Source organism: Erpetoichthys calabaricus, chromosome 14, assembly GCF_900747795.2.
Source record: "Erpetoichthys calabaricus chromosome 14, fErpCal1.3, whole genome shotgun sequence".
NCBI classification, from domain to species: Eukaryota; Metazoa; Chordata; class Cladistia; order Polypteriformes; family Polypteridae; genus Erpetoichthys; species Erpetoichthys calabaricus.
In genome coordinates, this window is record NC_041407.2 from 49,211,156 (window position 1) to 49,237,184 (window position 26,029).

The 26,029-nt window shown below is 39.8% G+C and overlaps 1 protein-coding gene across 11 annotated transcripts in view; it reads right to left on the reverse strand.

Annotated features, from left to right (window-relative positions):
* Positions 1 to 26,029, reverse strand: part of adgrb2 (adhesion G protein-coupled receptor B2) — a 1,003,794-nt gene that overhangs the window by 559,146 nt on the left and 418,619 nt on the right. For all 11 annotated transcript variants that reach the window (XM_051919045.1, XM_028818906.2, XM_051919049.1 and 8 more), the window contains exon 4: positions 14,087 to 14,251. In XM_051919045.1, coding sequence (XP_051775005.1) covers positions 14,087 to 14,251 — 165 coding nt within the window. The remainder of the gene's footprint in view (positions 1 to 14,086; positions 14,252 to 26,029) is intronic.

The window sequence follows — 26,029 nt, forward strand, 5'->3', positions numbered from 1 at the left end:
AGAAGAAGAAGGTGCAGTGAGAGTAACAACACTAAAGCAGTTATGGTATTTAGAATAGTTTGACCATTCTTTGGACCATTATATTGTTACACGTTAATTACAATCAGATGAATTAAACTAATAAACAATATGCGGTTAATTTCAGTGTATTTATAAAGCCGCGTCAGGGATGTGGATCTGAAAAAGAAAGAATAACCACACAGGAACAGTAGCACTGCTTTGACGCTGGGTGCCGCCAGTCTGCAAAACCAAGCAGAGAACTTGCATACGACAGGGTATGAGCTACCATGGAAATGTGCGTGGCTTTACGCCAAGTTTAGGTTTTGTAAATCGCGATTTGAACATGGAAATGTTCTTCCGCAACATTTCTGTGCGTACGCACTGTTTATACATGAGACCCCAGGTCTCCTAACTGCGAGGCAGCAGCACTACCACTGCACCACCGTACCACACTTCATTTCTGTTTTGTAGTGTAAAAGTGGTTTCAAAAGGAACTTAAACTTATATTGGTGGGCAAGTTAATACTGGAAATGCCTACATTATTAGCCTTGATTTACAGGTAAACTCCGCTTACCTATGTTACATTCATTCATCACTCATGTTTCAAACACCAATATCTTACTTAGCAGTTTCCGGGGAGACATCTGTATCCTTCAGTTTTTCCCATGATTACCCCTGAAAGATCTGCACAAATTAAACAGAGCAGTATGGTTGAGGCTGGCAACATGACTGTACAGAGAGAGGCCTATATCCTTCTTTTTTCTCATCATTACCCCTGTAAGGGCTTCAAAAGTCTAACTGAAAAAGCACAGATTGCATCTGAACAAACATGCAAAACACACTTAAACAAAGCCAGATCACTACCTTTGAAAGAGCTAAACAAAGAGCAAATTGCTTTAAAAAACAAGCACACAGGACCAGATGATATCAATAAATAAGGCAAGTTTTAATGGGGAAAAGGTCAGCATTAACAATTGCTTTTTTTTATTTGCAGAGAAACCAGGTATTAAATACATGAAGTCAAAATTAAAAGAAAAGATACAACCTGAATGATTCAAATCAGTGTCCATGAAAGCGAGCTTGGCTTTAGTATAACCAGAAGACAGATGTTCATGTAATTTAAAGAGTTTATTCTCCTTAATCCATCTGAGACATTCTTTAAAAATTTGCTCCTTCATGGCGAAACCTTTGTCTACAATGTCTTCATTGGGACAGTTTTAGAAACTGGGAAACTAGTAAGTCTTGGGTTTGAATCCAAGGCCAGACACTTTCTGTGCTGAGTTTGCCTGCTCCATCTGTGTGAGTGTGGGGTTCTCCTCTTATTTGTTATATCACTTAGTAACTTTAATCCAGACCCAAATGAGATAGATAGATAGATAGATAGATAGATAGATAGATAGATAGATAGATAGATAGATAGATAGATAGATAGATAGATAGATAGATAGATAGATAGATAGATAGATAGATAGATAGATAGATAGATAGATAGATAGATAGATAGATAGATAGATAGATAGATAGATAGATAGATAGATAGATAGAGTCACACGTGTTCATAGTGGACAGCTTAAAGGCTCTAGTGATTGTAATGCCCCACTGCTCCAGGGCTTATGGCTATGTGCTAATGCCTTTTATCTTCCTCACTGTGCAGACTGGAAGACTGACAGCTATACCACCACTGATGTTACTTCTGGTGTCTGTCCACCTGGACCCTCCCCCCTGGCCAGAAGAGCTTAAAACGGGAAGATCCACTATCTTGGTTCTGTTATGAAGACGTCTGTGAAGACGTTTTCGACAAATGTTGCATATTTTCTAGTCATTCGTTTTATGGGGTTACTAGGGGTTATTGTGGTCTTGTCTTTTCCTACAATAGACAGATAATTTATTGATCCCATTAGAAAACTGCAGCATTACATCAACCTACAGGTTATACAATAAGATAAGTTCCTTGTGAGATGATTTATATTACGGCTAGTTTTCTAATTGAAAAAGTGATGTGGGCATTCCTCTTCTCCCATTTGCCTGCTGTTGACTCTTTCATTAAAGTTCATCCACTTTTTGATGCCTTTTCCTGCATCATGGGCTAATATAGCCCTTACTACCCTCCCGTCTGTGTCTGGCCATTGGTACTTGGTACTGTCTATCTATTATTTTTCTGCTGCTGAGACTCTGCGGAACGCACTGGCTGGACTGTCTTTGTCCATACAGTAGCAATCGATGTTCAGATCAGCCAGAAAGAAAGGTACTTTGTAAAGTTTGTACAACATGTACCTTTTCTTACCTTGTATATAGGCTCCAGGTTCTTTTTGATGAGCACTGGGGCTCAAAAGGCACTGAACAAATTAGCATTTGTTTTCTTTGACTAAAAAGATTCAGCTCTTTCCATCTTACATCACAAATCATATTCCATTGTTATAAAATAATTTTAGTAACTGTTCTCACGACCTTCTCTACAAGTGTTCCTGCCTTATAATAAAGATAGGGAAGCACATTGGTGTTAAGGTAAACTCTGGTGGAAAATGTGTGCATTTAAAAAGAGAAAAATAAATAATGACGAGGAAATGAAAAAGTGTTAGAAGGGAGGCAGAGGTTGTTAATAGCAGTCAGAACAAAAAACAATTGTCTAAACCAAAAGCAATCAATATTTAGTAGTAAGAAGTACAGGTTAAAGAAAATATGCCAGAACTAACAAAAGGATTATCTAACCAAGGAAGATTTTTTTTAGAATTATTGAAAAGCCTAGCTATCATGCTGCCATCTTAAATATTCAACACATTATGATTTTATGCATTGTGATGCCATTGTTCATGTAGTAGCAAGCAGCGTGTTTGCCGTACATCAAATAGTAATGCCTAGAACAGAATACAATCACAAAATGGCAGCCAGAAAAAATAACAAGTGAATCAAATTATATAAGAAAAAATAACCGCTTGGGAAATGACAGAAAGATAAGACAAAATGTCAATTGTATCACTATTTAGAAATGCTCCAAAATGCCAGTAATGTTGCCAGTTCCTTGTCAGTTCCTTGTGGTTTCTACTTTGCACTTCTAGGCTCTGGCTTGCAGTGGCCATAAATCTGATTATAGATACATAGAATATGTAGACGACAGCTTGACACAATATATAAGATTAAGAATAACTTCCCTTAATTGTACTCCATGCAGCATGCTAAATCTAATAAACTTTCGGAATCACTTCTGTACAATGTTATGATTCTAAGGTTTTAGAACATGCAGATCGCATTTTTGCAACTACTTTGGACTTTTGTTTTCATTCAAATGACATCATTTATTATTATTTTTCTTAAATTCTCTAGCCATTATTTTGTGTCTCATTGCTTTCACGTGATGGAAGTTGTGGTGCCTGACATCATTGATCTGATGATACTTAAGGTGACAGCTTGTGATCAACAGTTTTTGAATTTGTGACTAAAACTCTCTGTGTGTAGTTAAATATTAAAGAATTTTAGAAAAATAGAACTAGGAGTGTTACTTTTGACTTTAATTTTTAGTATTCATTTTAGACACTTCTATCTTGGTTTTGATTGACTTTCTAAATTTTTACCACTGATCTTTTCTTTCACTTTTTAAATTCTTCATCTCCTGCTCCTGCTTTTAACCATTGCCAAGTGGCCTTCCATTTCCAACTCTGACAGTACCATACACAGTCCAATCGTGGACTAGATGACAAGAAGTTTACCTCAGGTAGGCAATTTTTTTTTTCTGACCTAGTATGTGGGACATTCCCTAAACATTTGGTCAAGCAAGGCAGATGTCTGACATCATACATAATTATGTCTCTTTTAATTACATTTTTGCTTTCAGTACATTTTAGATAACCTAAGTTGAGATACATGTGTGTTTAGTAACATTTTTAATTCAAACCCACCTGGGTATTCAATGATTAATGAGGGGTGCTTCTCATCAATGGCTGAAAGCTATTCTCCATCCAAAATTCAGATTGAAAGATCTCTTTTCCCATTGCCTCCTCAGGTGATCTTAAGTATTTACTTTTTGAAAGAGCATGGCAGAGTATGGAAATACTACTTATGTCCTTATTATTGCAAGATAGTATACTTTCTGCTACTAATATTAAAGGAATATTGTGGAAGTCTAGCAAGTATCGTTTCCAACATTTCTAATCTGTATAAATATTAAAAAGAGGTTACTGAAATATTAAATTTGAGACATAGATGTTAAAAGGATGCAAACATTGATACAGAAATCTCCAAAAGTTCCAATGCCAGTAATTTTCCATTTCCTCAGTTAAAGATGGATGAAAAAAGATGATTATCATGTTTGGGTACAAGTGATAGTACATCTCAGACCTCAAGTATCTTCTTCACTTGTACTATACTACATACTCATTGAGCACTGAACTACCTGACTACTACGTAATTGATGGCAGTTAGAAGTAGTTAGAGGTAGTGAGAGCAAAGCATATAAACTGAAGTCGGAACAAGGGTTCCTTTCAAAAGTTAAACAGGTTTGCACAATTTTGTTTCTATCTGCTTCACTCCGTAGTCATGAAATTATGTAGTGCCTTACAAAATCCATCCATCCATCCATTTTCCAACCCGCTATATTCCTAACTACAGGGTCACGGGGGTCTGCTGGAGCCAATCCCAGCCAACACAGGGCACAAGGCAGGAACCAATCCTGGGCAGGGTGCCAACCCACCACAGCCTTACAAAATCTTCTTTTCCATTCCAGATAAAAATGTTTAAAATTGTATGCAATATTTTAGATAAGTATTTATTAATAAACAAAGAATACTCTGAAAAAAGACAAAAAATTTTGGGGAGCATGTTCATTTTAATAATATTAATTCTCCCAGCTAATGTAAAGTGAAGAGATGACCAGCTATTGATACCTATCTGAATACTTTCTGTTTGGTTGCATGGCATGAAATATCTCTTATTATAGTGTAATTACTTTATAATTACCATTTTAACTGCAGTGTAGGTAAGCATTATTACTTACAAATTACACAGCAAGTACACAATAATATTCTTTATTTATATGTTAGTTACACTGGTAATTATTGAGTAATTACAATATAATAGAGCAATTAGTGGTAGTGGGCAGAGTGGTGGCTCTAAGGTAGGGATTTGCACTGGCAATCAGAAGGTTGCCGGTTCGAATCCCGTAAACGCAAGAAGTGACTCTACTTCGTAACCTGCAATTGCTCCGTCCTGGGTATGATGTTAATCTGCATCCAGGCATGTAAGCCCTCCAACCTGAAGGGAAAAAAAATGTTGGTCGGTGGCAGAAAAATAACCATAAAAAACCTCACACTGTTCCAGCCATTGCATGGCTGCACTCAGGTCCTAATCTGGGATCCTGAGTTGGTTTGTCATGTGGTGGCTGTGGCAATGTGCTGTATCAGCGTGTGCTTAGTTAGTGGTAGTACTTCTACCTTGAAACTCTGCGTGGCATGTTCTCTTTGTTTACTCCATATGACATGCAGGTTAAATAATTGGCTTTACTAAATTGGTGTGTGTGTGAACATGTCTGTTCACCTTGCAGTGGCCTGGCATCCTGTGCAAGGATTGTCCCTCATGTTTGCTAGGATAGGTTAAAGCTTACCCTGTTCAGGATGACCGGAATTAGAAAATTGATGGATAAGAGAAACTTATGTGTTGCCCAAAAACTACATTTTTATATTTTTTATTTATTTATTTATTTAAATATGACTCTGAAACATTTTAAACATTGTGCACCACTAGCATGCATTTGTCGTTTCCATATAAAACTGTTTAATTCATGTTGTTTTTGCTTTTTTTGTTATTACTGTTTAATTGAGTAGTATGCCATTGTAATGTTACGTTTTTCAATGATAAAATGAAAATAAAATGTAGGATGGTATCATATATAAATTTATGCTGTTTTTCACAACCCACTCATCCTTGATTCAAGATTTGTTCAGGATACCATTAAACTAACTGGCCTTTATTTATCATGTTTGCTCTGATTAGGTTTTTATAAAGCCATGAGGTTTATTATCTTCTGATTTTCAGGAATCTTCTCAGTATACAAAGATTAATGGTATTACATTACATTTTAAATATAACATCACTAAATTCCTTAAGCATTCTTGTGTAAATACTATATGGACCTTACATATTTAATATATATCCATCCATCCATTTTTCAACCCGCTGAATCCAAACACAGGGTCACGGGGGTCTGCTGGAGCCAATCCCAGCCAACACAGGGCACAAGGCAGGAACCAATCCCAGGCAGGGTGCCAACCCACCGCAGATTTAATATATATTACATTACATAACATCTTCTAAAATTTCAGTCATATTTTGAACGTTTTCACAGGTAACCTGAAAAATATGATTTCAAATTAAATGCCATTTCCTTTTGCGTAGTTTTTTATTTTCTCCTTGCTGTTCTTAATACAGTTCACCTTCTTTGTGACCCAGCTCTTACTGAAAATTGAAAGAACCCCTTAGAGTTAACTTTTGTACTTTCAGCTATTTATTTTCCATAACTACCTTTTGCCACTTTATAATTTACTTTTTATCTGTTGTTCTCATGAGCTCATAAGACCTATTGTACTTATCTGCTGCACAGCTGATTTTACTTCTTTAATTTCTTACTTAAATCCTTACTCATCCACTGTGCAGTTATTATAAACTTTCTAGGGCTTTTAATTTTAGAATGAACTTGCTCTTTATTGTGTGAAGTATATCTTTAAATACATTATATTACCCTAAAAGATCTCCAAAGCTGGCAGTTTATCCTAAATTATTTCTTTCGGACTTTGTTACATGTTCTCAAACTTTTTCTCAGTTAATGATCATAAAATCCTAAATGTTCAGTTATCTCTAGTTTGATGTTCAGAGTTATCAAATAGTCATTGATTACATAAATAAACTTCTGCTCCTGTGGTGAATGTCTTTCATATTTTATATTTATTTATTCTGAAAATTGTAGTCACAATGAAGATTAATCATAAAAGGCGTTAGATGCTGATTTTGGTTTTTTTTTTTCTCCACCGTAACTGGAGCTTTTTTTTTTGTTTGTTTGTTTGTTTGTTTGTTTTGTTTTGTTTTGTGTTTTTTTCTTTCCACCTGGCCATTTGACCTTACCTTTATCTTTGTTACATACTATATAACATTATTGCCTAATCTTGTTTATGTTTTACATTAACTTCTTTTTATTTCATTTTGTAAAACACTTTGAGCTATACTGTTTATATGAAAACATGCTATATAAATAAATGTTGTTGTTTATGATGTATGTCCAAAGAAATGGATATAAGGGAATATCATGTACATATCAGGCATAGAGTTCAGTCAGTTTTTTGCTGTAGTTCTTTTTATTTTTGCAAAAACATGGAAAATGTGCAGTATTGCACAGAATGGATAGTCTTGGGAAACTTAAGCAAAATAACTATAATTTTTCAAATTGGTGTTTAGCTGTAACTGTTATGTAAGAGGCGATATGAAGCAGGCACCATTCCTCTTTGCAGTATATGTTTAATTCCATTAGTATTTCTGGTTTCTCAAAGTCAAAATGGATTTTTCATTCATCTCTGGCACTCTGAGGTATGTATGAAATAATTTTTCTAGCAAATGGCAGAAAATGCAATGGATCAACAAAAGATGATGTAGATGTGCTAGACATAGGCTACAGTATCATTTGCTACCCCAATTTTCTTAATGAGTTGTGTGAAACATGCAAAGACTAAAAAGGTTTCAATCTAGGTTATAAACAACAGTAATTGATGGAAAGATGTGAATAATTTCTTTGTGATTTCAATGTGCAGTATATTCTGTTTGGAGTTAAAATAATGAATCTTTTAGGAAGTTAGCCAGGGTTAATCTTTCCTAATAGAGAATAGTAGATATTTGTTTTCTGATCTGTTTCTTGTTACGTATTTTCAATTTTTATAGTTTTGTCCGTACCATTCATACACTTAAAAATATGCATACCTATTGTGAGTTTCCAAAATCCAGTAATCCAAGACATCTTCCATAAAACTATTTTGCTTGATGTACTGGATTTACATGAATGATTTATTTGCCAGGGGGTGATGGTGACAGGACACTAAGAACTTCATATGCCACAGAGACTGTTTCACTCATTAGGAGGATATACCCCAGAGGAGTAGGTTCAACCTAAGAAAGGTTGTATCAGTCAGTTCCATTATAGCATGAGTCTCATGACAGCTCTGACTTGAGTAAAGAATTGAGTTGTTAAAGGAATTTTTACTATCTCTTCCTAATTGTTAAATTTCAGGATGGGGTTTAAATACTTGTTTTATGTCCTCTTTGCTCATTTTTGTGTCGCTTTGAACTCCAGGCTCATAGCACTAATGTTTCTGTTGTTCTCTTTTATCCTGGGACTATTTTTTGTTAGGCTCTCAGACCCCTCAGTTTATTTATTACTCCTTCAAGTATGCACAGTCTCATCGGTATCTTCTGTTAAGCTTGCTATTCTTGTTATTTTCATGTAAATGAGGTGATCTTGAACACATTAGAACTTTCACCCAATCTGTAATCTTTCATTCCTGTTCACAGTCTGGAGTTACTCAATGGTTATAATAGACACTAGCTTGTCATAGCTCACTTCTTTAGCTTTACGATATAACTGGAATATTTATTTACTATGTTAAGTAAAGAATATTTACCTTCAAATGAACTGGGGGCATAATTGAACATGAAATAAGATGATTTGTGTTTTCTAATTCATAAATGACGTTTACCAAGGTGCCAGAGAGTGGCAACATGTTGCATGTTCATTGGACACGCAAGACAATATTACTGCTACTACTACTACCACCACAGTCCTTGACTGTAGTGTTTACTTCTGTACTCACTCATCATTCACATGTTTAAAAACTATTTAAAAATTCCAAATACGAATTTTGGCAACACAACAGTAAAGAAATGTCTCTTATTGGTACACTGAATGATTGCCACCTAAGCTATGATGTTGGTACACCTTCTGGGTCTCACTACAGCACTTAATATAGTCGACCATACAGCTTTCTTGGACTGCCTGATAATCTCGAAGTGTTTTTGCAATATTTGCTACACTCTTACCTTCATCAGTATAAATTTCTGTGCTTGTTACATTTTTCTTAATTTCTGCATGCTTTCACTGAGCTGCCTAATTTGGCAGCATTGTGTCATGCTTCTTGGATGCTTGTCAGTAATCAGCAACTTTGCCACCTGCCTCAGGTGACATTTGCAGATGTATGAACGTAATAGTATGTCTCCAGAATGCTAAGAGGAGACAACTGAGTTTTTTGACAATTGAGTCTCCAGCATAACTCCAGTTTTTCATTTTAATTATTTTTTTTATTTAATTATTATATTTAATTATTATTAATAAAACTGGTGAGGAAGGCAGGCTCTATTGTTGGCATGAAGCTGGACAGTTTAACATCTGTGGCAGAGCGAAGGGCGCTCAGCAGGCTCCTATCAATTATGGAGAATCCACTGCATCCATTAAATAATGTCATCTCCAGACAGAAGAGCAGCTTCAGCGACAGACTGCTGTCACTGTCCTGCTCCACAGACAGATTGAGGAGATCGTTCCTCCCCCAAACTATGCGACTCTTTAATTCCACCAGGGGGGGTAAACGTTAATATTTAACATTATACATAGTTATTGTCTGTTTTTTTCACCTGTATTATTATCATTCTTTAATTTAATATTATTTATTGTATCAGTATGCTGCTGCTGAAGAATGTGAATTTCCCATTGGGATTAATAAAGTATCTATCTATCTATCTTATCTATCTATGGTATGGTATGGTATTGGTATAGGTCTGAACAAATTCACTCATATTCCTTTGGGGACTTAGTAGCGTGGTCTCTCATTCATGTTTTTGAGACACTAGTAACTAGTGGCTATGCAGTTTCTTCAACTCTGTGAGCTAATACAAGTAAGGATCCTTCCTAAGATAATCGATGGCTACACACCCACGACAACAGAAATATGCAGAGGAGCCTGTCTGGTAGGCAGAATACAGTAGTCAGAATCTTAACAAGAAAAAGAAACTGTGAGCATATCTCACCAGTTTTAGAATCCATACTTTGGTTACCCTTGTCTTTCGAACTGATCTTAAAATATTATTAATGGTAAATAAAACTTTGCATAATCAATTTCCACCCTATATTATAAAGTGCCTCTCCCCCTACATTCTAAGTTGTAATCCTAGATCTTCAAATAGTGGCCTGCGTATTATTCCAAGAGCAAAGTAAAAAAGAAGTGGTGAGGTGGGATTTTGCTGTTATGTACAAAAGAATCTGGAATACTTTACCAAAAGAGATATGCCAGCCTAACATCATGGAACATTTAAAAAGAAATTTCACTTTTTATTTTAGCATTTTATAGCTGCTGTTTGGTCCTACTTCTTATAAACGATAGATAGATAGATAGATAGATAGATAGATAGATAGATAGATAGATAGATAGATAGATAGATAGATAGATATATAGATAGATAGATAGATAGATAGATAGATAGATAGATAGATAGATAGATAGATAGAATGGACTTTATTTGTCCAGGGGGAAATTTGGCTTTTTACAGAAGCCCAATAGATTGAAAAATCGATAGATATACACACACGCTATGGTCTCAAAACAAACCAGAACAAACTAAGAAAGAAGAAAAATTAAAAAAAAGAAAGAAATGTATTCTTCATTGATTTGCAATCACTACTAATCTCTACTTTTATTTGCATTCTTTTTAAGTTTTTCTGGGGTGGCATTTTGCACCACCATTTGACCAAAGTACTGTGTAGCCGCCTGTGATGCTTGAATGAGAACAGATGCTTCAACTGTCCAACAGAACCACTGCATCAAATCCTCTAGAATAAATCCTGGAAACATTAAGTGGAGGCATGGCCGGTCATTTGACCTCAGAACCCCTGCAGATTTTGTTTTTTTTTTTTGGAATATCACCCCTCTCTGTTTTTTATTTTCCTCTCTTTCCAGATGTCTGACCGTATCATCAGATGCACATTTACATACCCAAAAACAAATCTAGCTATAAGGATCCTACCTTTCTATTAATTTTATGTCTATGTTAGGTAAGTGCATATTGATCAATTTTTATCTGTTACTTTTTACATATCATTTATTCATTCTTATCTATTTTTATTTTTTTTTCTTGCTAAAATTTCTTTGACATCTTGTAAAGCACTTTGAGTTACATCTGCTCTTTAATTGCTTGATTATCTCTCTCTCTTTCTTTCTAACTTACACACACACACACACGCACACACATAAACCTTCTGAAGAGCTTCTCAGGATGGCTTTGCCCCTTCAGACAATATCTCACTCCCTGGACTGAGTGGCTCCACCAAAATCTTATGGTAAAAACATCACTGTGAGTATGGATTAGTGATACAAAACACTGTCATATTTTTATTCATGTCCTTCCCTTTTGATTCTCCAAGCTGGTCACTGTTTATGTAAGTACATAGCAAATGTTTAGATGGCAATGGCCAAAAAATACAGTGATAAAGGACATCACTCGTCATGGCAATGGCAAACAAGAACAGTGATAATTTACACCACACTTGGTATGCACTGACTTGCTCTGTAGGACACAGCTGATTGTACACACCTAATAACAGTGCATATTTGGACAAGTTCTTGAAAAAGCAAATGCATTAAGGAAGACAGTGTATTTTATTAAGTCTCAAATCCAAAAAAAAAAAGAACAGAATGCAAGAAGAAAATCATACACAGAAGGAGCAAAGACAAAGGAAAAATGTCCCAAATCACAAAACAAAAAAGGCAAGATCCAAAATGTGTAAAATGTCAAAAACAACATACCAATGGAGACAAAATAATTAAGCAATTTTGAAATCACAAAAACAGCAACACACTAAACAAGATCATTAGAACAAGGTGAGCTCTAGAAAGTGGTTATACTAAAGCACAAATGTAAATATCCTCTGCTACCCCTTTTAAGTTCCCATCCTCCCATCATATGACTGTTCCAAATCAAGCATCGTCATACAACAGGCTCAGGTAAGATGGTTCTGATGTAGAGAGCAGGTGAAAGTATGGGCTAAGGATCACTTTCCCAGCCCATTTCTGACAACCTCTAAAATTAAGAAATCAGAATTTGTATTATTTACACATACAGAGGTTTCTGGGTTAGAGTATAATAACTTAACCTATGCAAAGCCAAACTTGCACAATGGAGTATGTAATCCCGTTCACCTCAAAGACGTTTACTGAATTCAAAGAAAGCAAGACTTCAGAAGGCTTTGTTATTGCTGAAGTCTCTTGTACTGCATATTGAAAATATTTCAAATATCTGATAGGAACTGTCTATAGGAAGAACATTTAAGGCCTAGTTAAAAAGACTTGTTTTCCATTACATTCTCCTTGATAGCCATCTGTGGTAGCATCTTTTCTATTTTGTACAGACTAACAGCACACAGTTTGACAGCATCAAGATTTAATGGAGTGTGAAAGGTGTTTCAAGCTCACGTTAAAGTTGTGCAATTTGTCTTAAAAATCTTTAATTAAAGCACTTCACTTGCATTAGATTCCAATGAGTAAATGTTCTTATAATATTGCTTACATATAGTATGCTGGTTATCTAAAACTGGACTTACATAACTCTGTGCTGAGCAACTACAAACCACAAATGTGTCTCTCACTAACGGGCAGCCTGGAAAAACTTTAAAAATTGAAGAAATCCAGGTACCTTCTTAAATGTACAAAACAAAATGTAAATAAAATAAAATCTAGAAAATAAAATTTCTTCAGTGTTCAATGTGCAATATTACACCATGCTAAAACAAACATACACAATTTAATAGGCTAATAACACTTGAATAAACTTAAGTTTTAATTCTTATTTTTTTTACATATAAATTACAACAGAAAGTTTGTTAAACATATTTAACATTCCACGTGGAAGCAGGAGACACAGAACACACAATTTTATCATCCATGTTTGATTACAGCTGTTTATGTATCAGTGCTCCTTAATGCTGCACATAACCATCCTAATCAGACAAACATTATAATAAAAACACTGCTTCAAAAGAATAACACTTAAATCTGGGCTGCATCTCTCAAACATATTCTTGATTATTTTTTAAAGTCTGTTGTGCTCTGTATGAAAGGCACCATAAAAAATAATGATTTATAGACCGATTATTCTAAAAGTGGAAGTGACATATAGCTCATAGAGTTTTTGTCCCAATTTATGTTACCTCTATAGTCTATAAACACTTAAAAGAGGACTTCACATCCCCTAAAGACAGAGTAATCAGGCAAAGGAATTCATCAGTTTGGCTATCTTATATTCACACAAAAATTTCTCCTGGTAATTGGAATATATAGACCTATTTAAAGCATTTCATTCAATTTCAGCTCGCACAGTTAAGATTTGTTTAAAATTAGTTTAGTGTTCCATGGCCTACTATGTAAATGCTGGACATAAAACCCACATTTTATGTTTTTATGTTTTCTCAGGAGAAAATATGCCCCACAACATTGACTAATTTTTTGTCGTAATATTTCTACTTTTGTGAGAAAGTAATATGATTAATCAGAGAATTGAATATTTGTTGGTGTTTTCCTTGAGTATAAAGAAAATGTAGATATCTACATTAGTGGAATTGCCTTTTTTTGTTATGAGGAGAACAGAGCTTGCATGGCATATGCATGTGTACTGGCAAACATATTTACAACAGATAGCTTTTGTTAACCTTTATTAGATAGAAAAGTCAAGAAGGCTTCTCATTGAAGTGCATAAAATTTAAATATGAGGGGAGGACAGCTTTCCTGTGGCAGTTATTGTTGGTAATTAATAGATTTAAACATTACTGCTTAAATAAAATTAAGAATGTAATCATAAAATCTAAACTTGTCAAACAAACATTGTATTCCTCCCAACTAAACATTACTTGTTATATACCCCTTGCACTTTATACAGGAAAGTTAAATGGTTCTTCTCGTTTATGATTTGGTTATCAAATCTGAAAGTTAAAGAATACAACTATTTGATAGTGATTCTTCAAGTTGAAATGTAAAATATTGGGGAAATTATTCAATTTAAATATGGATGGTGTTTTTACCTGGGCAGGTTGCTGTATTGTTGCAAAGTCTACTTTCTCTCAGAGGGCCACTGCAAAGTGTCCCATAAGGTGAAGAAACACAGGAGCGTGTTCTGATCTGCAAGCCCTGCCCACAGGTCAGAGAGCACACGCTCCACTGTGACCACTCCTCCGCAGCTGGGTCTCCTGTATCAGGAAAACAAAGGTGAAAATTATCAAACAACTTTTAAAGTCAGTTGAATTTATTAGTATAAAGTTCACTTCAACTTAACTTATTATAAGCCACTCATATTATTAAGCAATACAGGATGATTAAAATGAAACACAAATGTTGATGCAACAAAAACATAAAATGCAAAATAAAATGGAACCAAAAAGCACACATTAAAACATCAAAATTTCTAAAAGAATGTGGAGACTCTGCAAAGCTTTACACTGCAGGCAAATAAGTAGTATCTCATCATAATGCAACAAAGTTTGGACAAAAAGATACATCACTGGCAGTGACAAATTCTTACCGAGTTACACCAGTACACTGAAATGAACAACAATTTCTAGTATGCGCATTGGAATTATTTAGTTATACTTCTTCTTTTTGTTTGTTTTATTTCTGCTCTAATGTTTTGAATTTACTCTAGAGGAGTAAGAGAATGATTTGGTACAGTCCATTGAATAAAAGTTATAACTGTAAAGTCTTGGCCAAAAGTTTTGAGAATGAGACAACTATTGGTTTTCACAAAGTTTGCTGCTTCAGTGTTTTTAAATCTTTTTGTCAGATGTTTCTATGGTATACTTACAAGCATTTCATACGTTTCAAAGGCTTTTATTGACAATTACATTAAGTTTATGCAAAGAGTCAATATTTGCAGCATTGGACCTTCTTTTTCAAGACCTCTGAAATTCACCCTGTCATGCTGTCAATCAACGTCTGGGCCAAGTCTGGATTGTTGGCAGCTCATTCTTACATAATCAATGCTTGGAGTTTGTCAGAATAGTGGGTTTTTGTTTGTCCATCTGCCTCTTGAGGATTGACCACAAGTTCTCAATGGGATTAAGGTCTGGGGAGTTTCCTGGCCATGGACCCAGAATTTCGATGTTTTGTTCCCAGAGCCACTTAGTTATCACTTTTGCCGTATGGCACAGTGCTCCATCACATGCTGGAAAAGGCATTGTTCATCACCAAACTGTTCTTGGATAGTTGGGAGAAGTTGCTCTTGGAGAATATTTTGGTACCATTCTTTATTCATGGCTTAGGGCACCACCAGTGCAGAGCTTGCTCAGGAATGGCAGCAGGCAGGTGTGAGTGCATCTGCATGCACAGTGAGGCAAAGTCTTTTGGAGGATGGCCTGGTGTCAAGAAGGGCAGCAAAGAAGCAACTTCTCTCCAAAAGAAACATCAGGGACAGACTGATATTCTGCAAAAGGTGTAGGGATTGGACTGCTGAGGACTGGGGTAATTCATTTTATCTCTGATGAATCCCCTTTCTGATTCTTTGGGAAAAAAGATTGTCTGGAGAAGAAAAGGTGAATTCTACAATCAGTCCTGTGTCATGCCAACAGTAAAACATCCTGAGACCTTGCGTGGGGTTGCTTCTCACAATTTTGGCTAAGAATTGTCAATAAAAGCATTTGAAACTTATGAAATGCTTGTAATTATACTTCAGTATACCATAGAAGCATCCATCCATCCATTTTCCAACCCGCTGAATCCGAACACAGGGTCACGGGGGTGTGCTGGAGCCAATCCCAGCCAACACAGGGCACAAGGCAGGGAACCAATCCTGGGCAGGGTGCCAACCCACCGCAGACCATAGAAACATCTGATAAAAAATTCTAAAAACACTGAAGCAGCTAACTTTGTGAAAACCAAAACTTGTGTCACTCTCAAACCTTTTGGCCACTCATGGTCACAGGAGTCCAGAGCCAGTATTGGAAGAACTGGCCATGAAGCCGGAAACAACCCTGAATGCCAGTCCACCACTGGGCTTCTTACATTCAGACCAATTTATAGTCTCCTAATAATTATCCTATCATACCTTTGGGGATGCAAACCCAGGGTTCTAGATCACTCAGGGAGCAGCTCTACCTAATGTGCCACCCAAAAGTCAGTGATTTGAATAGAAATGAATGAACATGCTTTTTAACGTTTGATAAATTAACAAACCAAATGAGGCTGGAGAAAGCAAGCATGAGGAAATGCGCAAAGATTCAGCTAAGTCTAAATGTTCAAAACTTGTATGTTAAGCATACTACAACACCATGAGTACATCAGTATATGCTGCTCTTCTATAGTATTTTGTCTTTTTTTCTTATTGATATGGAATTTTAAAACTTTTTCAATTTTATATTGGTTTGCATGGTAATTTCTATATTTCTTAATTAAATCTGCTAAAAAAACTAATATGAAAAAAATTTAAACAGAACATTAACACCTAAATTACAATTGGATTCATACAAAGTTTGAGTTATTTGAATTAAGGATCACTTCCTTACTGTTTGAATAACATACTAAATAATCACATACTAAAATAACTGCCTTTTTAAAAACAATTACTCGTCACCTCACTAAAGTAGCTACTTAATGATGCAGCTAAAGAAGTATAATTCAGTTTAATTAATAAATCTAGCTGAATATCATCAGAATAGAAATGAAAGTTAATGCTACTTTTTAAAAATTCATTTACTAAAGGAAATATATAGTACTAGGGTGTTGTACCATGTTAGCCATTATGAATGTAGAGAAAAGCCAAGCAAAATGACACCTTTTATTGGCTAACTAAAAAGATTACAATATGCAAGCTTTCGAGGCAACTCAGGCCCCTTCTTCAGGCAAGATGTAATACAGAAACTGGAGTTCCCTATGTTTATATACACACTCTAGGACAAGAAACAACATTGGTAAATATTTAAATGAGAAATTTTGAATGTAAAAAATTAATAGATTCATTCAGGCTGGGGGTTAATTTAACAAGAGAGAAAAGAACAATGTATTGTCAAGATCTCTGGATAAGATAACTGTCCAACAAAGTCTTTTGAAGTTTGTAATGAGTTTTTTCAAAACAATGTGGGTCTGTAGACAGGTTGTCTGTCATTCTGAGAGATGTAAACAATCCTCATATCTGGCCATAAAACTCTTGTCTTTATTCAATCCATGTTGTAAAGTATTAAATTTTAGCATGAGTTTAACTTCCCATTCTTTTCTCTCTTGCTGTGTTTTGAAGTTGCCCATAAGCACTGTGACTTTAAAGTCCTTCTCACAGTGTCCATGGCTGTTGAAGTGGGCCGCCACAGGAACATCTGTGTGGCCATGTTTAATGTGGAACCTGTGTAAGTTCATTCTCTGGCGGAGTGTTTGTCCAGTTTCTCCCACACAGTGTCCTGACACTGCACTCTATGTGGGAGAAACTACAGACCCACATTGTTTTGAAAAATAACTCATTACAAACTTCAAAAGACTTTGTTGGACAGTTATCTTATCCAGAGATCTTGACAATACATTGTTCTTTTCTCTCTTGTTAAATTAACCCCAGCCTGAATGAATCTATTAATTTTTTGCATTCAAAATTTCTCATTTAAATATTTACCAATGTTGTTTCTTGTCCTAGAGTGTGTATATAAACATAGGGAACTCCAGTTTCTGTATTACATATTGCCTGAAGAAGAGGCCTGAGTTGCCTCGAAAGCTTGCATATTGTAATCTTTTTAGTTAGCCAATAAAAGGTGTCATTTTGCTTGGCTTTTCTCTAAAGGAAATATATAAAGAGAAAACAGAATTGGCCCAAGCATCCAACCCTATGGGACACCCCTTATAACTGTATACAGGAATATATGAATACAATTCAATAAATGTGATGGAAACTAATCAAAAGCATCCATCCATCCATCCATCCATTCTCTTCCGCTTATCCAAGGTCGGGTCGCGGGGGCAGCAGCTTGAGCAGAGATGCCCAGACTTCCCTCTCCCCGGCCACTTCTTCTAGCTCTTCCGGGAGAATCCCGAGGCGTTCCCAGGCCAGCCGGGAGACATAGTCCCTCCAGCGTGTCCTGGGTCTTCCCCTGGGCCTCCTCCCGGTTGGACGTGCCCGGAACACCTCACCAGGGAGGCGTCCAGGAGGCATCCTGATCAGATGCCCGAGCCACCTCATCTGACTCCTCTCGATGCGGAGGAGCAGCGGCTCTACTCTGAGCCCCTCCCGGATGACTGAGCTTCTCACCCTATCTTTAAGGGAGAGCCCAGACACCCTGCGGAGGAAACTCATTTCAGCCGCTTGTATTCGCGATCTCATTCTTTCGGTCACTACCCATAGCTCATGACCATAGGTGAGGGTAGGAACACAGATCAACCGGTAAATTGAGAGCTTTGCCTTATGGCTCAGCTCCTTTTTCACCACGACAGACCGATGCAGAGCCCGCATCACTGCGGACGCCGCACTGATCCGCCTGTCGATCTCACGCTCCATTCTTCCCTCACTCGTGAACAAGACCCCGAGATACTTGAACTCCTCCACTTGAGGCAGGATCTCGCTCCCAACCCTGAGAGGGCACTCCACCCTTCTCCGACTGAGGACCATGGTCTCGGATTTGGAGGTGCTGATTCCCATCCCAGCCGCTTCACACTCAGCTGAGAACCGATCCAGAGAGAGCTGAAGATCACGGCCTGATGAAGCAAACAGGACAACATCATCTGCAAAAAGCAGTGACCCAATCCTGAGTCCACCAAACCGGACCCCCTCAACACCCTGGCTGCGCCTAGAAATTCTGTCCATAAAAGTTATTAACAGAATCGGTGACAAAGGGCAGCCCTGGCGGAGTCCAATTCTCACTGGAAACAGGTTCGACTTACTACCGGCAATGCGGACCAAGCTCTGGCACCGATCGTACAAGGACCGAACAGCCCTTAGCAGGGGGTCCGGTACTCCATACTCCCGGAGCACCCCCCACAGGATCCCCCGAGGAACACGGTCGAACGCCTTTTCCAAGTCCACAAAACACATGTAGACTGGTTGGGCGAACTCTCATGCACTCTCCAGGACTCTGCTAAGGGTGTAGAGCTGGTCCACTGTTCCGCGACCAGGACGAAAACCACACTGTTCCTCCTGAATCCGAGGTTCGACTATCCGACGGACCCTCCTCTCCATAACCCCCGAATAGACTTTTCCAGGAAGGCTGAGGAGTGTGATCCCTCTGTAGTTGGAACACACCCTCCGGTCCCCCTTCTTAAAGAGGGGGACCACCACCCCGGTCTGCCAATCCAGAGGCACTGTCCCTGATGTCCATGCGATGTTGTAGAGACGTGTCAACCAAGACAGCCCTACAACATCTAGAGCCTTGAGGAACTCCGGGCGTATCTCATCCACCCCCAGGGCCCTGCCACCAAGGAGTTTTTTGACCACCTCGGTGACCTCAGTCCCAGAGATGGGGAGGCCCACCTCCGAGTCCCCAGGCTCTGTTTCCTCACTGGAAGGCATGTTATTGGGATTGAGGAGGTCTTCGAAGTACTCCCCCCACCGACCCACAACGTCCCAAGTCGAGGTCAGCAGCGCACCATCACCACCATATACAGTGTTGACACTGCACTTCTTCCCCCTCCTGAGACGCCGGACGGTGGACCAGAATCTCCTCGAAGCCGTCCGAAAGTCGTTCTCCATGGCCTCCCCAAACTCCTCCCATGCCCGAGTTTTTGCCTCAGCAACCACCGAAGCTGCATTCCGCTTGGCCTGCCGGTACCTATTAGCTGCCTCCAGAGTTCCACAGGACAAAAGGGACCGGTAGGACTCCTTCTTCAGCTTGACGGCATCCCTCACCGCCGGTGTCCACCAACAGGTTCGGGGATTGCCGCCACGACAGGCACCGGCCACCTTACGGCCACAGCTCCGGTCAGCCGCCTCAACAATAGAGGCACGGAACATGGCCCATTCAGACTCAATGTCCCCCACCTCCCTCGGGACATGGTCGAAGTTCTGCCGGAGGTGGGAGTTGAAGCTACTTCTGACAGGGGGCTCTGCCAGACGTTCCCAGCAGACCCTCACAACACGTTTGGGCATACCAGGCCTGACCGGCATCCTCCCCCACCATCGAAGCCAACTCACCACCAGGTGGTGATCAGTTGATAGCTCCGCCCCTCTCTTCACCCGAGTGTCCAAGACATGTGGCCGCAAGTCCGACGACACGACCACAAAGTCGATCATCGAACTGAGGCCTAGGGTGTCCGGGTGCCAAGTGCACATATGAACACCCCTATGCTTGAACATGGTGTTTGTTATGGACAATCCGTGACGAGCACAGAAGTCCAATAACAAAACACCACTCGGGTTCTGATCGGGGGGGCCATTCCTCCCAATCACGCCCTTCCAGGTCTCACTGTCATTGCCCACGTGAGCATTGAAGTCCCCCAGCAGTACGAGGGAGTCCCCAGAAGGTATGCCCTCTAGCACACCCTCTAGGGACTCCAAAAAGGGTGGGTACTCTGAACTGCTGTTCGGTGCATACGCACAAACAACAGTTAGAACCCGTCCCCCCACCCGAAGGCGGAGGTAGGCTACCCTCTCGTCTACCGGGGTAAACCCCAATGTACAGGCTCCAAGTCGGGGGGCAATAAGTATACCCACACCCGCTCGGCGCCTCTCACCGGGGGCAACTCCAGAGTGGTAGAGAGTCCAGCCCCTCTCAAGGAGATTGGTTTCAGAGTCCAAGCTGTGCGTTGAGGTGAGCCCGACTATATCTAGCCGGAACCTCTCAACCTCAAGCACAAGCTCAGGCTCCTTCCCCTTCAGAGAGGTGACATTCCACGTCCCAAGAGCCAGCTTCTGTAGCCGAGGATCGGACCGCCAAGGTCCCCGCCTTCGGCCACCACCCAACTCACACTGCACCCGACCTCCTTGGCCCCTCCCATAGGTGGTGAGCCCATGGGAAGGGGGACCCACGTTGCCTCTTCAGGCTGTGCCCGGCCGAGCCCCATGGGTGCAAGCCCGGCCACCAGGCGCTCGCCATCGAGCCCCACCTCCAGGCCTGGCTCCAGAGGGGGGCCCCGGTGACCCGCGTCCGAGCGAGGGAAAACGCCGTCCAAATTTTTTATTCGTCATAGGAGGTCTGTTGAACCGCACTTTGTCTCATCCCTCACCTAGGACCAGTTTGCCTTGGGTGGCCCCACCAGGGGCATAAAGCCCCGGACAACAGAGCTCCTAGGATCATTGGGACACGCAAACCCCTCTACCACGATAAGGTGGCGGTTCGAGGAGGGGTAATCAAAAATCAGTCCAAATGAATTCCAAAGCCTGTGAAGTAGAAGCTATGCTGGGGACCGTTTCCCAAAAATGATGAAACGTAGTGATTAACAGGCAATTTTATGATCCATTTATAAAACGTATGAGCTACTTTTTGGGTGAGCCCAGTTCCCATCCTTCTCTATTCTTTCTTTCTGCTTCTGCACATAAACAATTGCCACTCAGAAAATGTTAACCTTAGAACATTGATTCTCTAAAACTTTTAAAGAACAAAGAAACATTAGCTTATAAATTTGTAGGTATTAACAGTTTCAATTTTTGAAATTCATTTAACAACTTATCTCTTCATCCATCCATCCATTATCCAACCTGCTATATCCGAACACAGGGTCACGGGGGTCTGCTGGAGCCAATCCCAGCCAACACAGGGTGCAAGGCAGGAACAAACCCCGGGCAGGGCGCCAGCCCACCGCAGGGCACACACACACACACACACACACCAAGCACACACTAGGGACAATTTAGGATCGCCAATGCACCTAACCTGCATGTCTTTGGACTGTGAGAGGAAACCAGAGCACCTGGAGGAAACCCACGCAGACATGGGGAGAACATGCAAACTACAACTTATCTATACACTGTCATATTATAAATGAATTTTGTGTTTCATCATGAAAATCATATTCTAAAAGATTACAGACCTGTCTTAACAAAAATGAACATATTCTATGTGGCAACTGCTACCTGTGGTTACAGTTGGCGCAAGAGGAAGCCTATTTAAGAAGCACTTAGAAATTAATGAGTGGGTCAGGGAGCACGTCGATTATGAAAGATTTAACATGTCACTTTACTTACGATGAGGTTTGAGAAACGTTCGTAAACTAATGATCGATATTAAAATGGATTTTAGCATTATGAGGCTTTAAGGAAATGCATCCCAGAGTGAAAAACTGTGCTTAAAACTAAATGCATAATGATGGTGACATTTACTTTTCTAATGGAAAAGACAATATTTTCATATTTAAGATAAGCACTTGTGTTATGATATCACTATATTCTGAAAGAAATGGTGAATTTAAAACTTTATCTTTAATCTTTAATGCATGTATAAAAATAGCAAGTTTAAAGAAATAAAAAAAATATCATTCAGTGAAGTTTTATTAATTAAACTATGGGTTTAAATATCACAATTGAAAATAAAGCACTTTCCAGAGTAAACTAATGAACAAGGAACCGTATGCATTAGTGTTGTTTCAAATAAGATCTGTTTGCTTAGGGAAAGCACCGGAGGGTAAAGCCATGGTTTACTGGTGACAAAAGACAACTAACTCAGAAGAATAAATCCAAATTACCAACTCCTCTAGACTAACGGGAAAGTATAAATAATGGGGATTGTTTTAGTCTTGTAATCTAATTCCAGTCCATCATAGTTTATTAGTTTTCATCATATTATTATATACTACAGAAATGCATGTGAAGTTTTGTGTCTCCTGTCCTTGTACACCTACTTTTAAGCTTATGGTCTCCTAAGAAATATAGTAAATATGACTGAACTGAAAACCAATGTAAAAGAAGTTTTGTTCCAGCGTATACGAAAGTTGTTGACACCACCACAAAAGCCGCATCCAGGACAAATGCAAGCAACAAAAAAATAAACGAAAAAGAGCTGCATATACAGTGCAAAGTATTCACAGCGCATCACTTTTTCCACATTTTGTTATGTTACAGTCTTATTCCAAAATGGATTAAATTAATTTTTTTCCTCAGAATTCTACACACAACACCCCATAATGACAATGTGAAAAAAGTTTACTTGAGGTTTTTGCAAATTTTTTAAAAACAAAAAAAACTGAGAAATCACATGTACATAAGTATTCACAGCCTTTGCTCAATACTTTGTCGATGCACCTTTGGCAGCAATTACAGCCTCAAGTCTTTTTGAATATGATGGCACAAGCTTGGCACACCTATCCTTGGACAGTTTCGCCCATTCCTCTTTGCAGTACCTCTCAAGCTCCATCAGGTTGGATGGGAAGCGTCGGTGCACAGCCATTTTAAGATCTCTCCAGAGATGTTCAATCGGATTCAACTCTGGGCTCTGGCTGGGCCACTCAAGGACATTCACAGAGTTGTCTTGAAGCCACTCCTTTGATATCTTGGCTGTGTGCTTAGGGTCGTTGTCCTGCTGAAAGATGAACCGTCGCCCCAGTCTGAGGTCAAGAGCGCTCTGGAGCAGGTTTTCATCCAGAATGTCTCTGTACATTGCTGCAGTCATCTTTCCCTTTATCCTGACTAGTCTCCCAGTCCCTGCCGCTGAAAAACATCCTCACAGCATGTTGCTGCCACCACCATGCTTCACTGCAGGGATGGTATTGGCCTGGTGATGAACGGTGCCTGGCTTCCTCCAAACGTGACGCCTGGCATTCACACCAAAGAATTCAATCTTTGTCTCATCAGACCAGAGAATTTTCTTTCTCATGGTCTGAGAGTCCTTCAGGTGCCTTTTGGCAAACTCCAGGCGGGCTGCCATGTGCCTTTTACTAAGGAGTGGCTTCTGTCTGGCCACTCTACCATGCAGGCCTGATTGGTGGATTGCTGCAGAGATGGTTGTCCTTCTGGAAGGTTCTCCTCTCTCCACAGAGGATCTCTGGAGCTCTGACAGAATGACCATCGGGTTCTTGGTCACCTCCCTGACTAAGGCCCTTCTCCCCCGATTGCTCAGTTTAGATGGCCGGCCAGCTCTAGGAAGAGTCCTGGTGGTTTCGAACTTCTTCCACTTACGGATGATGGAGGCCACTGCGCTCATTGGGACCTTTAAAGCAGCAGAAATTTTTTTGTAACCTTCCCCAGATTTGTGCCTCGAGACAATCCTGTCTCGAAGGTCTACAGACAATTCCTTTGACTTCATGCTTGGTTTGTGCTCTGACATGAACTGTCAACTGTGGGACCTTATATAGACAGGCGTGTGCCTTTCCAAATCATGTCCATTCAACTGAATTTACCACAGGTGGACTCCAATTAAGCTGCAGAAACATCTCAAGGATGATCAGGGGAAACAGGATGCACCTGAACTCAATTTTGAGTTTCATGGCAAAGGCTGTGAATACTTATGTACATGTGCTTTCTCAATTTTTTATTTTTAATAAATTTGCAAAAATCTCAAGTAAACTTTTTTCACATTGTCATTATGGGGTGTTGTGTTTAGAATTCTGAGGAAAAAAATGAATTTAATCCATTTTGTGAATACTTTCCAGATGCACTGTAATAAAAATCAAGAACAAAGAATTGTCCAATATCCTAAACAATATGCAAAAAGAAATTCATAAAGCAACGTTTATAGAATGTAAGTTAATATAAAGTAATTCATAATATTGTTTTTGACGAGACACTAATGTAATTTAATTTTTTATTTACTTTTTCTTCTGTTTTACTTCTTTTTTACTTTTACTTTTTACTTTGATTTATTATTCATTGGTATTTTAAAAAGAGAGGTTCCGGCTAGATATAGTCGGACTCATCACAACGCACAGCTTGGACTCTGGAACCAATCTCCTTGAGAGGGGCTGGACTCTCTACCACTCTGGAGTTGACCCCGGTGAGAGGCGCCGAGCGGGTGTGGGTATACTTATTGCCCCCTGACTTGGAGCCTGTTCATTGGGGTTTACCCTGGTGGACGAGAGGGTAGTCTCCCTCCGCCTTTGGGTGGGGGGACGGGTCCCAACTGTTGTTTGTGCGTATGTACCGAACAGCAGTTCAGAGTACCCACCCTTTTTGGAGTCCCTGGAGGGGGTGCTAGAGGGCATACCTTCTGGGGACTCCCTCGTTCTGCTGGGAGACTTCAATGCTCACGTGGGCAATGACAGTGAGACCTGGAGGGGCGTGATTGGGAGGAATGGCCCCCCTGATCTGAACCCGAGTGGTGTTTCGTTATTGGACTTCTGTGCTCGTCACGGATTGTCCATAACGAACACCATGTTCAAACATAGGGGTGTTCATATGTGCACTTGGCACCAGGACACCCTAGGCCTCAGTTCGATGATCGACTTTGTGGTCGTGTCGTTGGACTTGCAGCCACATGTCTTGGACACTCGGGTGAAGAGAGGGGCGGAGCTGTCAACTGATCACCACCTGGTGGTAAGTTGGCTTCGATGGTGGGGGAGGATGCCGGTCATGCCTGGTAGGCCCAAACGTGTTGTGAGGGTCTGCTGGGAATGTCTGGCAGAGCCCCCTGTCAGAAGTAGCTTCAACTTCCACCTCTGGCAGAACTTCGACCACGTCCCAAGGGAGGTGGGGGACATTGAGTCCGAATGGGCCATGTTCCGTGCCTCTATTGTTGAGACAGCTGACCGGAGCTGTGACCGTAAGGTGGTCGGTGCCTGTCGTGGCAGCATTCCCCGAACCCGTTGGTGGACACCGGCGGTGAGGGATGCAGTCAAGCTGAAGAAGGAGTCCTACAGGACCCTTTTGTCCTGTGGGACTCTGGAGGCAGCCGATAGGTACCGACAAGCCAAGCGGAATGCAGCTTTGGTGGTTGCTGAGGCAAAAACTCGGGCGTGGGAGGAGTTTGGGGAGGCCATGGAGAATGACTTTCGGATGGTTTCAAGGAGATTCTGGTCCACCATCCGGCTTCTCAGGAGGGGGAAGAAGTGCAGTGTCAACACTGTATATGGTGGGGATGGTGCGCTGCTGACCTCGACTCGGGACGTTGTGGGTCGGTGGGGGGAGTACTTCGAAGACCTCC